The sequence below is a fragment of the Alosa alosa genome, chromosome 9 (assembly GCF_017589495.1).
Source record: "Alosa alosa isolate M-15738 ecotype Scorff River chromosome 9, AALO_Geno_1.1, whole genome shotgun sequence".
Lineage (NCBI taxonomy): Eukaryota > Metazoa > Chordata > Actinopteri > Clupeiformes > Clupeidae > Alosa > Alosa alosa.
In genome coordinates, this window is record NC_063197.1 from 21,075,038 (window position 1) to 21,090,064 (window position 15,027).

A 15,027-nucleotide genomic window follows, 5' to 3' on the forward strand; every position below is an offset into this window, starting at 1 on the left:
CAGGCCGCAGGGAGACGACACCCTAGAGAACAACACCCTAGAGTTTCCACTGTTTTCAGCAATTACCTTAGAGAAGTGGTTCCTCCTCTCATTCCGAATAGCTTTATTATAATTTGCTATTTTTTCTTTTAGAATGGCACGGCACCTGTAACTTAGTTTTTCTCCATGTTCTCTCAGCTTTTCTACATGATCTTTTTAGATCATGGATATTTTCGTTCATCCAAGGTGTCAGTTTGCTACAGGGCCTTTTTTTAGTCTTTAAGGGTGCCACTCTGTCAAGCAGAGCGCCTAATTCACGATTGAGAGCCTCTACCATTTGATCAATGGGATGATGTAAAATATCTAAATTTATGGAGTCTATAAAAGCCATGAACTGCTGTTCTGCTCTAATGTCCAAGAGTCGCGATTTGATTGCAATTTCGGGATGATTTTTTGGAGTATGTAGTACTATATTAAAAGATACACAATGATGATCAGACATATTTATATCATTTACTGATAAGTCTGTGACTTCTATCCCTCTAGAAATGACTAGATTGAGGGTGTTGCCAAGGTTCCACCACCTCGTTTGCCTTGTCTAATTGAGTGGAAGAAATTATAATTTGGGGGACAAGTTTCAACAAGAACAGCTTCGCTGTCTGAAGTCAGCCAGGTTTCAACAAGAAACAGAAAATCCTATTTTTTTTCACTAATAAAATCATTGATTGCAAAGGTTTTGGTAGTAAGTGCACCTATATTTAGTAAACCCATGTTAGCTGAAAATGCCTCTGGCTTTTGAGGAATATGCTGAGGTATGGAAAGAATATTTGTTAGGTTTCTAGTTTTAAATTTGTCTTTTCTTTTTACTATACGTTGGGTAGAAATCAACGTTGGAATAGAACTATAAGCATAAGTCATGCTATTGCATGACGCAGCTTGATCTATGGTAGTAGTATTGTATGTTACCCTGCAGAAAACATTCTCAGACCCATCCACATGTATAATGCCATTCGAATCAATACCTGGGGGGCGTGAATCTGTAATATTTTCTACAGAATGTCAATGCCTCAGTAAAGGGCAATTTAGAGATTGGACGAAAGTTTTTTTAGAATGGAAGGATCAAGGCCAGGTTTTTTTTAGGAGGGGCTGGACACTGGCTGTCTTGAAAAGGTCAGGGATACACCCTGAGGAAAGATAATTATTTAAGATTGATAGCAGACTAGGGCCCATAGCACTAAACACTTTTTAATAACTTTTTATTAACTTTTTTGATAAGCTTATTCAGGCTGAAAAGTTACAACACAGAGCTCCACACATTGTCACACAAACCAAACATTCAAGCACAACAACATCCTACTCACGACTGACCCAGAAAAGGACAATCACAGACCAGAGAACGGTCAGAAGGTTTATTCACTGGAGTAGCTAGCAATTTAGGAATACACAATGGGTTCAGAGCAGGATTGAGCTAACCATTTCAGCAAATTAGCCTCATAATGAATGATGACTCTGACCATGTATTTTGGAATAAAGAAAGAAATGAAAGAAAGAAACAACTTTAGCACTTCTTTCACTGTTAACATGGTATCAAGCTCTTGCTTTAAATCTTAAAGCAACACCAAAGAACTTTCCCTCTGTCGCACGCACGCTATTTGTTTATCCAGCATCGGCTTTACAAATAACAATGTCCACAGACAAGGTAGAATATGTTGCATGATTTATGGAAGTACGATGTATTGCGACATCAAACGCAAGTCAAATTTGTAGTTTCTTATGTCTCATTCCATCGAACTACAGATCCGCTACCCGATCTGGCAAACTTACATAGTGCGGTTATAGCCGATAGAGGGCTGCGAAGCGAATGCAGAAGTGCCGTTCACCCACAAGTTGATGAACCACTGAAACGATTTTGGAAACATTATTTTAAGGTACAAAAAACTCTTTGGTGTTGCTTTAATGTGTTAAAGTGTCAAATACAGCCAAGCAGGACTTACTCATTCAGGAATCAGTAAGGATGGCATGCACTGATGTCAGAGAAAGAACATGTTTACATAGAGCTAATCTGATTGAGAATCTCTGACCTTAGGCTAGTAAAACTGAAGTGTCTCTGTGTCTAGAGTATGGTGCTGTCTCTTTAATTAGACAGATCTATCTGAAGAGGCATTCAAGATGGAGCAATGTGAGTCTGGGAACACATCTTGTAGAAAGAAATCACCTCTTTAGTTTCAGTCTCATGTCCTGTTGGTTTTTGAAATAAAAAAAGAACAGGTGCCTATAGGTGTATCTAGTAGATCTGAGAATTCCTCTATTATCAGAGTGGCCCATGACTTAAGATGATGACAAGGATGAAGATGATCTGAATACATTCTTCATTGGAATGTCGGTGACCTCCAAAATTCCATTACCTTTCTTTCAGTTCCCTTACCATCATGCACTGGCTGCTTCTTACAAACCAGCTACAAATGACTTTATCCCAAATAATACGCCACACTACATTAGCTGGAGTATATTGTTTGTATGTGGGTGTAAGAGCTCTGAAGGGGGTGATTTCCTTTCTCCCTTTGTCTCTTTCTGTGGAGGAGATTTACATTGCAACATGTCTGACGTGTCTTTTTCTTTTTCTTAGGCCCAATGTCCTCATTAAGAGACATTTTATGACACAATCCACATGCATTTGGTGTGCTTTTTTTAGGTGAGAGGCTTTTAGCTGCCTGGTCACTGGAGCCTACTAATGTGCATCGAAATGAACTAATGCCAGCAGCATAAAGCAACTGATTTTCCGCCACCTGCCCTGTCACGCCATCTTGGCTGTATGTTTTACTTTGGGGAGGTACAATAGAAATCCACTACAGCCCCTCTACCAGTCTGTTAACCATGCTATTGGTTGTTTTGCCAGGCTTAAATGTAAATTGGATTTGAATTTGCTGTGATGGATGAGAAAACTTCACTGCATCTGCAGCCTCCCACATTCTGTTAATTCCCTCTGCTGTTTATAAATCATTTAATTAAAGGCAGTGACTATTGGACCAGTTGCTAGTAAGTGATCACTTGCTATTTGACCAGCTTAGGAAGCACAGGGGAGAATGCAACAGCTCCAACAGTAGATAGTAAAATGGCTTAACGATTCAGTCACGGTATTTCATTGGTTTCTAACAGACAAACTTAGATTAGCTCTGTTCTTTCAGTTAACTTTAGCTTATAGCATTAAAGGCACTTGCCTATGATGCAAATGTTTAAATTTGAGTCGACCTACCTGAAAAAGAAGTGAATCATTTGAAATTAGCTATACACAACATCATGCAGAACAACAGTTCATTCCACTGCTTCCACTACATTTGACATTTGAAGAAAAAAAGACTAGCATCTTTCTTCAACCTGAACCTTCATAAACAGAAAAACACCACACCTTCTTAACAATGCAATATAAATAAGACGGCAATATAAATACATATATGCTTTAAAGCTGAGAGTCCAAGGCACAGATCAAAGCACCTATGACTTCACTTCAGTGGTCCACACTATCTGTCACATTTTGCTCCTGCAGATGAGCTGGTCAAATATAGTCTATATTTACTTCCTTATTTCTGTTGTTTTGATAGGATCTGATCAGGTAGTCAAGCACAAGCACAGCAGCACACATACAGTATAAATCCAATTCTTGCAAGTAAACCTATCTAATAACCTGTGAAAACATATGTAATATTTCTTTTTATCTGAGTTGACAATGGCATGTCTACTTACTAAAAAAACCCCACAGTGTTTGATGTTATTTTTAACTTATTCTTTCTTTGATCCTCAATGAAGTATTGTTAAAACCTCTTAAAAATATATCATTTGTAAAACACTAGCAATAACATAACATCAAAACATATCTGCACCTCCACATTCTCCTCTCACACACAGAAGCAAAGGAAACTCTCTTTACTATGACATTTTATGTATATGGTAATACGTTCTCGGATCTCTTCAACTGCAAACAACCCAAACTCCACACCAGCCAAAGTTTGCTTATCCAGCAGACACCATGATGAATGCATCTTTGATACGCTTGACGTATTTTTGTATTTGTTGCAGAGAAAGAGGCAGAGATGATGAAAGGGCTCGAGCGGAACTCACAGCTGGAGAAGATGAGGGGGCAGGAGTGGGCATCCATGGGGAAGTTGTGCAGCTGAAGCTGGCACTCAGCGTTGATGGTGAGCCTAGAGAGACACAGAAAAACAGCTCCATGAGTTAGGCTACTACCTACCTCACACAGTGCAGTCACAGGGCTTGTAAGAGGCCCATCATGTCATAAAGCTGAAAATGTAATAACCGATCACATTAGGAGCATTTAATGCACACTAAGCCTGATTTGTTGGTGCCCAATATATAATATCTGATTATGATTAAGGACAGTTATCGCAAATATACCTGATGTGTAACGTCCCCAGGAGAATATACTTCTTATATTACAGACAGTTATAGAAAATAGGCAGGCCAACAGAGGGCCTGAAATGTATATTTCAAGTATTATTTGGAGTCCAAAATGGGTCCTAATATCACTGATATGTATCATTTTTGTGTCTGTGTGCATGTGTATGTGTGTGTGGCTGTGTGTTTCACCAATTGTTGCAGAATGTGGGAGGGAGAGAGAGAGAGAGAGAGAGAGAGAGAGACAGACAGAGAGAATGAGAAAAAGAAAGAAAGAGAGAGAGACAAACAGAAAGAGAGAATGAAAAATAGAAAGAGAGAGAGAGAGAGACACAGAGGGCCCTATTTTCACAACGCAAAACCTGGCGCAAAGCGGATTATCATCCCGATGCAAAGTTTATTACTATTTTACACTCAAGTTTTGTGCCATGCATTTCACTTTTATTCAGCTTTGCGCCCAAGGGTGTGGCAATTAACGACCTAAGGTGGCGCATTATCTAAAAATCGCTATCTTACACCATCTAAACAGCATTACGCCACTGACCAAGAAAAACATGGTCTATAGCGAAAGATGCATATGAAGCACAGCTGAAGACACACTGTCACTGTCATCATCCTCATTGATGTAAATTATGTTATGCCCAAAACACACTCATGACTGATTAAGAAACATAGGAACGCCTTGTTGCGCCATCTGCCTGACGTTTGATAACGTTTGATAACAAAACCACTCCCAATGTGGACTGGACAATCCACTAAATCTAATTAAGGTATTCGCTAGTGACTATGCGTTTTAGATTGCTAAAATAGGATAAAATAGAATGTGTGAGGGTTTCCAAAATTGAGCAACTAAAGAATTGATTGTAATTATAGCACAAGTTGTGACTTAATATTGGAATATACTGTATTGCTCTCTTTACTGAAGATTAATCATGGGCGTATACATTTGAGAACAATCATGAAACCCTACAACAGATTCATAGAAATGTTATCATCAGGGACATACTCAGAGGTGGATTACATTTTGGAAACGTGTATGTGCACTGGCAGATTTTTGATCAAATTCACCATCCACTCAATAGGAAATGATTACTTTGGCTAAATGGTGTTTTAAGCCCCCACCGTTGACTTCAAGGGAGCATTGCGACCGTCAACTTCAAGGCACCTAACCCTAACGTTAACCCTAACCCTTGCCTAACCCTAGTGCCTTCCATGCAGCGCTGCCCTGTAAACGATGTTGGGGGCTTAAAACACCAAGTAACATTACTTTGAGTCTGAAATCTACCAGCTACTTTCGTATTTTACCACCATTTGGCAGGTGCTAATTTTCATTCCTGGACACACTACATGACATGGCTGTTAGTACATTGTAATAATGCTCTTAAGCAATAAGCCCCGAGAGGCCGTAGGTTACACTGATTTTTGGATTTTAGAATAGCTAAGGGCCGTTGTTACATACTATTACATTTTGTGGATCATTTGGAGCTTTGCAAAGCATTTTTCTTCTTTTTTCAATCTTCTTTTAAACATCCCAAACAAAACGTATAATTAAATGATGCTCAGAACAGATGTTAGAGATACAATATGGAGAGTGAGAGTTAGTGAACAATGTACAGTATCTTACCGCTTGCTTAATGAAGAGGGAAAGTTTCCTTAGTTTCATAGGAAAGTTTCTGGGCTCAAATTGTTCAAACTTGGAAAAAGTACACAGTACAAATCATAACAGATGTAACTTGGCATGTCTGTCCAAACCTAAACCACTCCAAAACCCAATTTTCCACTAGAGCACAACAAGACCTGCACATTACAAGAGGTGAAGGGCATGGTGCAAAAAAACTAAAACAGAACCTCTTGGCAGCCTTCAGAGGGCTGATACAACCTCTGCACAGACGTCTAACAAATATATCGCTGTTTGCAGAACACACTAGACAGAGGCCCTGGGACAGCTCTGTTTGAGAACTACATCACTTTGGGAGACACGGCGAGTCAAACAGGATAGGAATGAGAGGGTAAGTATCCGAGACAGTTCTCATTTGTTGGCTTATGTCTGACGGAGGACGGAGATTGGTTTTGTGTATTCCCCACACACACCTGTGCCTCACCTCACACCCCACAACATCGCGCTCCAGTCCCGTGAGACGGGGAGCACAGATGTAGGCCAGTGACTGCATCACAGGGAAATGCCTTTGACTGCGACAAGGAAAGTCACATCACAGCCTGACTGTACAAAACAGCATGTTACACACAATGTTGAGAGCAACGGAGAGGTTTTTCTCAGAACTATTTCGAAGTGAGTTTAAATCCAAACTACAAAGACTCTTGGAGCATCCTGTCCTCCACCCAATCTTGCAATGCTAGTGAAAGTGAAACTTAATTCACATAGCTGTTCCCTGGCTCAGATCTGCTCCAAAATGTCACGGGTTCCTCTTTGGCCCATGCTACACCATTCCACCAAGTTGAATAAAAATGGGTCCAGTAGTTTTTGCATAACCGTGCTTACAGACACAAACAAACAAACCAATAACAAGTTCACGTTCAAAGTTATTTCATTATTAGCCTGACGTCGTTATACTCAATTCTAGTCAGAATTTGAGTCTGATACTGCTCCATTGGGATATGATTATGGTGCGTGTTTCAACTGATACAGGGGTTCTTCTTCTCCAAATGCCTTCTTCTCCACAAATGCCTTAACATTTTTTTCTGGTTATTGCGCTGTAAATATCTTGTACAACAGACGTGATAGCGAAATCTAAATGTCTACCTTTTAGCAAACAGCGTTTTTGTAAGGAACAACCAGGAAGAATGAAACACTTTTTATTTAAATGTCACTTACAAAGACATCGTACCATGCTGAAAGCTGATGTTTTGTCACTAGCAACCTACATCTGTACATCTGTCTTCTGTCAAACACAATTTCATTTTCAGCTCTCAACAAAACCGTTCAGGAGTTCTGGTCCGAACTGTGACTCTGAACAGCTCTGGTTCGGGCATAGTTGCTCCACAAAAGAACAAGTCCAGACCGAACTTCCCGACCTCAAATGTTGTGGGCGGGGCTAAATTCGTCTAGCATCCAGGCTAGCACATTATCACACAATAGTAATTTAATGTGCTGTTACGACAGAGGAGGATTGGTTATGCTTGGCATAAGCTACACTGTCTAGGAATCTAAACTGGGAACCAGTGCCAAGACCTGAGAACTGGAGTTATGTGCTCTATTTTCTTTAGCTTAACAACAAAAAACATAATAACTAATAAACATAATCTCCTTGGTGGAAGGTAACAATAAATCAACATCAGGTGTTAAGACAGTGACTAACGCCAGGGAATAAATTATGAGGATATCTGTACAGACAATCTAAGATGAGAGTGTACAGAGCCCTGGCGCGAGGGAGCATCCTCATCACCTGAATAGCCTCCATTGTTTATCCGAGCTGACAACAACGCCAACGAGAGCAATTAATCTGGAGCATGGCATTTCACTGCCCCCCTTAATCATCAACTACCACTGGTGGGACTGCAGAGCCCATGAATATTGATTCCTAATGTGCCTCTGTACTGAGGTGTGTGTATGTGTGTGTGTGTGTGTGTGTTTGTGGTAGTAGTGGTGGTGGTGGGTCGCTGTTTTTTTTAATACTGTTTGTTCCTGATTGGACTGTCATGAACTTGCCTGTGAGCCTGAATGCGGGGCCTTCCTGTTGCCAAGGAAATGCTTGGCAGAGCGTTGGAGACAGGATGACAAAGTTGCTCTGCTCGGCTGTGAAATCTCCCCTGGTCCAAATAGCAGATTTGCATCCCCTGCTTCTCAGGAAACAGGCTGGAGCACCAAATAGGCCACTGTCTTAAGTCTCGCTCAAAGAAATAAATTAACCAAGACGCACTCCGCCAAAAATACATTCCTTACGCTGGAGGTGAGTTTCACTCTTTTTTAAAAGTATCTATTTTTTCTTGTGATTTGGCTTTCTGTTAACCAACACAGAACAAGATTTTTGTTTGCAGTGGTTGTCAGTGTAAGGCGGCTTTTGACAAGGGCCTTCATCAGTGTCAACCTTGGGAGAAAGTATGGAATGCATCTTTTTAAGAGCTAGAGTTTTGGCATTGTTGTTTGAGCTTGGGGCAACATGCAGACAGACAGAAGACCGCAATGGATTTTATTTTTTATTTTTAGATATGTCTGCCACGTTTTTAACTTTTTATTTTACTGAGTATACAACACAGATACTATAAAGAAGCTTACAGCTAATTTCTTATGAAACATTGAGTCGGAGTCAAAGTACAGCATAAATAATACGTAAGAGAACATTACCATAAAGGTGTCTCAGCATACAAAAATAATTGATGGAATGGAGATAGGATGACTCCATAATGAGCGTGGTGGAGGGATGCTAGCTTGCTTATAGCACAGTAAACAAATCCATACACTTGTTTTTGCTACTGTTCTTCTTACTGATGTGAATGCAATGACACACATCAATCTCATCAATCAATTAGCTGTGAACACTACTTCCCATTGTTGCCATGGCTACCACTACAGACTATATTGATATGGAACACTGATTATTAACTTAAAATTATGGACTGAATCTTTTTATGTGTGTGCCCTGTTATATAAACATAGCAGACATCTATGTGTGTGCTGTTCAGAATTCAGTATTTTTTTTATATAAACGTAAATGTGTCTGTCCGTGTTTTATATAAACGTGCATGTATGGTAAATAAGTAATTTCAAGGCCCACCCCTCACTATCTAATCCCACTCTTGGGTAGTGAAACAATGAGCTACACCTTCTATGGCTTACTGTATATAGCGCCTCTGGCTTCAATGGCTGGTGTTAGCTATAGGAGACATTTCAGTGATCCTCATGAAACAGGTGCATGTTTCTCCTGCTCTTTTTGAGGGAATCTCAGTGTTCTAGGTTGTGCATGTGCTCCTAAGATGGAGAAGGATTAAAATATTTTTCAGCTAGAACTAGAGAGGCATTTGGAGTGTGCCGACCTCTGTCTGAGCCAAATGCAGTATCTCATAATGTTAGTGAAAGTAAAACTTAATTCATAGAGCGTTTCCCTGCTGGGTCAGATATGCTCAAAATGCAATACAAAATGCTACACTATTCCACCAAGTTTCACAAAAATTGGACCAATATTTTTCTTTAATAACCCTGCTTATTGACACACAAACCAACAAACCAACAAAAAACATACCATAGACATGCCAATAATATCTTTGTTAATATACAGTAGGGCTGTGCAATTAATCGAATTTCACATTTCAAAATTTTAATCTCAGTTTTGGCTCCAAACAATCACAAAAATAGTATAATCGAGAAAAAACAATTATTTTGCCACATTCCGTTAAGAAATAGGGTTTTTGGAAATACATACAATTTCAACTCATACAGCGCCCTGATTCACGCTGCTTCTTTAAGCCCCACACTCGACACGCCCATCCCCTCTGTGCACAGGCCACTCAATCGTGAGAAGGAAAACGAATCCAGGCACTCCAGGAAAGGTGACTGAGGAAGGTCCACCCCATACAAAAATGTGATATATGGCAATATATGTAAACTAGATGTACCGCAGAGCGGTACAAAATATGACCGCCGCCCAGTCCAGCACATTTTTTTCACAAAAATAAATCACGCTGAAAGGCCTATATGATTCTAACTGTCTCACTAAATTGCATTATCCACACTCAGTTCTCACTGGTATCTGCTAGACAACAAGTACCAAAACATGATTAGTTCATAGATTTCACATGTAAAATTGATTTTATACACCCCACCCCCATCTTGCCTGTTCATAATTCTGAGAAATTCTTGAATTGTGTGCATGTGTGCGTGCACACGTTTATGTTTATGTGTGTGGGTGTGTGTGTGTGCGTGCTTGTGTGTTTGTCTGCGTATGTGTGTTTGTGCATGTGCATGCATGCGTACATATGTCTACTGTGTGAGTATGTGTCATACATATGATTACTGTGAATGTATGTGTGTGCGTGTGTATCTGTTTATGCACATGTGTGCACATGGAATGGGTTAACATGACCCCTGGAGGCAAACATACGGAAACAATTGGTCATCCTAGGCCCTACGGTTCTCAGAATATTCACAGAAAACTGTGTCTGCCCTACCCTCCTTTCGGGGGGTCCAGTCCAGCGGGGGGGCTACAGATCAAAACGAAAAACGATGGTTCCATGCTATCCATGTGGGGTTACATGCCCACTAAGTTTCAGTGTCCCGGGAATCCTTGTTGGTGTATGGTCACTAAATGTACACATAAATTATTTTAAACTGTCTCCGGCCACCTACAGGCCAGTTGGTGTATAGTAACATAAATTAATTTATTGTGTGGCCCCCCATGAACGGAATTCCACAAAACTTGGCGTGCATTCAGAGGGTGTCATAATTATCCTACACTTCCAATTTCGAGCAGTTTTGACTATGTTAGGTCACAGATACCTGCGATTACAACACCTCATTTTTACTTTTTTGTGTTTAACTAGGTGGCGCTATACATGAAATGAGTGGTTATGGAATGGGTTGACATGGCCCCTTGAGATCAACATACAAAAAAAAAGGTCCTTCTAAACCCTACAGTTTTCGAGATATTCACAGAAAACTGTGTCTGCCCTACCCTCCTTTCGGGGGGTCCAGTCCAGCGGGGGGGCTACAGATCAAAACGAAAAACGATGGTTCCATGCTATCCATATGGGGTTACATGCCCACCAAGTTTCGTGTACCCCGGTCTTTCAGTGTCCCGGGAATCCTTTACGGAAATTTGGACATGCGAAAAAGAAAAAAAAAATAGCCCAGGCTACTGGCTCGCATGCCAGCAGCACTCTTGAGGCGTCGGGGAGTGAGGTTTACCAACGTTCCACAAGCACAGCTGAGCTAGCTGGCATCCGTTACACTCACCCCCCTAAACCTCACTCCCGATCCGGGTCACGGCACCAATGTAACCTGTGTTGTGTTGAACCTGCGTGATTCAGCCCTGCACACGCCTGGACTCGAACCCGCGAAACAGCAGCACCTCGGATCGGGAGGCGAGCGCGCTAACAATTGAGCCAATAGCCCAGGCTACTGGCTCGCATGCCAGCAGCACTATTGAGGCATCGGGGAGTGAGGTTTACCAACGTTCCACAAGCACAGCTAAGCTAGCTGGCATCCGTTACATATACACAAACTTTATTTATGAAGAAAACAGCCGCTGGCGCCAACTGCCTTCACATCTGCTTTCATTATGCATGTCTGCGATATTATTTACATACTGTCTCACAGCAGCAACAACAAAAAACAACATAGACAAAACTTGCACTATACACTATACAGTTATCTACAAAATGAGGACCTCCTGTAAAGTTAACAATAATGGTTACAACACATTAAGAGGGCCTTGCTCGCCCCTAACGGGTGGTGGTGACAGGATAGGCAATATGCTCAATGTCAAAGCATTATGCTACTGTGAAACAGATATCCTGAAGCATGGACTACAGAACCAGCCTCAATTCATATGTGCATTGAGAGGATCACAGGAAATAAGTTGAATGAAGTTTATAACTAATGTTAAGTTAGTTTTTCACAAGAAATTAAGATGAATATCAGTTTAGTTTTAAGACCTGTATGTCTCCCAGTGATTTCACTGCTATGTCTGCCCGTCCCATCACTGGTACTTTTGGGGATGATTTAAAGATGGTAAACAAGGTGTATGTGCAAATCTTGCGTAGTTATCAACTCTGCTTCTGATAAGCCTGGGAGTTGTCCAGATAGCAGGCATGATGAATGGTTTTGAATTTGTGGCTGTGAATCTGAGTGACTTAACTCATTGAATGCCAAGCTGTTTTCGGAAGCTTTGTCCTAGAGTGCTAGCCTGGTGTTACCATCCTACATACTTCCGGCCAAAATTTGATTTCAGCCTCGCACGTAGTCTGGCCCAACCCACATTATGCGGTTCGCGTACGACCGCGGCAATCAGCGAACAGTTGAGTGATGACACGGAACTTGCCTGCCGAGTTGCTTGTAGTCCAGCGAAGCTTGTAGTTCAACAGCACAGCAACAATGGCGACGGAGGAAGAGACGCTAGAAGCTATCCGCGAAGTTGTTGCAACTCTCGAGGGCATCACACAATTAAAGCAGGAGCAAGAGGCTTGTCTTGTCAATTTTATAAATGGCAAGGACATATAACTCTCCTTCCAACTGGCTTTGGGAAAAGTTTGATTTATCAGATGGTGATGGCTAAACCTAAACGCACAAGTGTACTACGTGCATCACTACTTATCATGTTTTCAAATAAACGTTTGCTGCTCGTTATTCTCCCCGCTACTCTCAAATTACCTTAACAAAATCAATGCGGCATAGGCCTACTTAAGGAATGGAATGTTAGCTACTAGCTACCCTACCGAGTGGGGCTCAAGGCGAGGCGGTGTGTCTTGATGTGAGCTAGCCGGTTACCGAGCGGAGCTCAAGGCAAGGCTGCTGTGATTGTGCTTGACTGGGACTAGCGGTTACCGAGCTGGGCTCAAGGTAAACCGCTCCATGTTTGTGTTTGACAGAGGCTAGCCTGTGGCCGAGCTGGGCTCCAGGCGAGGCTACCGTGCTTGTGGACAGTAATGTTAGCCAGTCACCGAGCGTGGCTCAAGGTGCTTTGTTTTATGCCGAACAACTGTTAGTTTAACTGAGCAAGCTTCAGATTAAATAACACGTAGGTCGTCAGTACAATCCAATTTATCCGAGAGTGTAGTCTGAACAGCCCGTGGAGAACAAAGTAAGCTCTGACGAAGTCACCGGGCTGCGTAGAACAACAATCGTCTGATAAGCGGCGAGAAGAGATAAGAGGGAAAACTGGCGTGTGACAAGAGCTGATATAATCTCGGCGATGTGACGCTTTTGGTATACAACTCTAGGTCTGTGGCTGGCGCAAGTTAGAGATATATCCACTACGAAGAGACTGCCCTGGCGGTCAGGTAGCCTGCATACTAGCCAGCAGTCTGTTTACTACTGAGAGCAGAAGTGGGAAGCGTAAAAGCCTGAACTCCGGCGCACTGCATACGTCATTACCAAATGTTGCTGATTGGTTAAGGGAACTCCAATGATTCTAAACCTGAAAATAAGCATCCGCCCATTACGGAGACAGATTATTATTACTTTGTTCCAGACTATATGACGAAGAGAAATGTAGTCACAGGCGGTAAGGACCAGGCTACTAGAGGGCCAGCAATCTAGACCATTGTTGATGATTTTTGTACAGCCACAGCATATTCTGTGTTATAGCTATGAACACATACAATGGCTCGTTTAAAAGGTGAGACTTTAAGCTCTCAGTGGGTGCAAACCGTGTATTTCTACACGCCTTTGTTCCTAAGAAATCCTAAGATAAACAGTGGCTAGTTTTCATCAAAATCGCAGTTTTTTTTCTAGAAATGGAGATATAACGTCTTTCATGAAATATGAAGTGTTGCCTGTAAACTTTCCGGGAAGTGATCAGCGAGACCTGTCGAGACTGCCACCTAGTGATAGACCCATGAAAATGGCCTGGTTTTGACCTGACATGCATGCGTCACTGATTCGACCCAAAGCGGCAACCGAGTTATGATAAAATGTCTTATGATAAAATGATTGTGAGTTTTCGATCGTCGTATATTTCATTTCCATTCATCACAGAGTTCCCAAAATCACATATAAGATGTGTTAGAGTGTCTAGTTTCGTAATTTAAAAAAAAAAGCTAAAAACATAATATTACGTTTTTGCCACTCAACGCATGGGAAGGAAAAACGTAATATTACGTTTTTGGCACTCAATGAGTTAACAGTGCCCTCTCCCTCTGGACCATTCCCAAAAACACGTTCGGCCCCTTGCGCTCCAGTGAAGTTGTCCCTGTCTGTCACAGCATGTACAAAAAATGTGTGTTTATTTATGAGGCTGATGAATAAGATCAGGCGACACATTAGACTGGCTGAACTTTAAGCGGCCTTGTTTGTGCTAAACTTTCCCCATCTTAACTCAGTGGCTGTGTCACGATGACAGGGCTCTTCGCTGATCCATGGCATACAGAGGCCACGATGAAGTCACATTTCACATGTCTAAGCGCTACCACAATCTGCCAGTTCACCCGAGGCCAGGAGCAATCTCTGGCAACAAATCTGGGACTCTTTTCCACCAAAGGCATTTCAGCAAAAAGATGATTGAAGATTTGTTTATCCTGCAGCCAAAAAGGAAAGCGCTTCCCATGGAGCCGGTGTTTTTTAATGGCTTCCACAAAGGCTCAGAACAGAGTCGAGATCTGTCAAACTTTATAATGGCCAAAGCTGTCAGGAGGTTGACACCTGTGCTCATATACCCCACGAGGGAATCTTTAGTGACATTCTGATATCAAAGTTATTAACAGCTGTGACAGGGACAACTTTACTGTTGTTGAACACTTTGATTTGTTTTAGCAAGTTTGTCTAATTTTAACTTTAACTGACAACATTAAGAGGGTGAGGTAAAAGAAGAGGGCCTTCATGGACAAAAGAGCTTGTCACTGAAATGGTCATTGATATTCTTTCAAAAAAGTGCCATCTGATTACTTTTTTCATTTGGATATTAAAACAATCCAATTAAGCAGACCCCTTTTGTGTTCTCAAGAGGATCAGTCACACCAACAGTCAAG

At 41.4% G+C, this 15,027-nt stretch overlaps 1 protein-coding gene across 1 annotated transcript in view; it reads right to left on the bottom strand.

Moving 5' to 3' along the window:
* LOC125301043 (gamma-aminobutyric acid receptor subunit gamma-3) overlaps positions 1-15,027 on the bottom strand; it is a 119,482-nt gene that overhangs the window by 36,483 nt on the left and 67,972 nt on the right. The window contains exon 5 of the mRNA XM_048253297.1: positions 4,096-4,178. Within this exon, the coding sequence (XP_048109254.1) occupies positions 4,096-4,178 (83 nt within the window). The remainder of the gene's footprint in view (positions 1-4,095; positions 4,179-15,027) is intronic.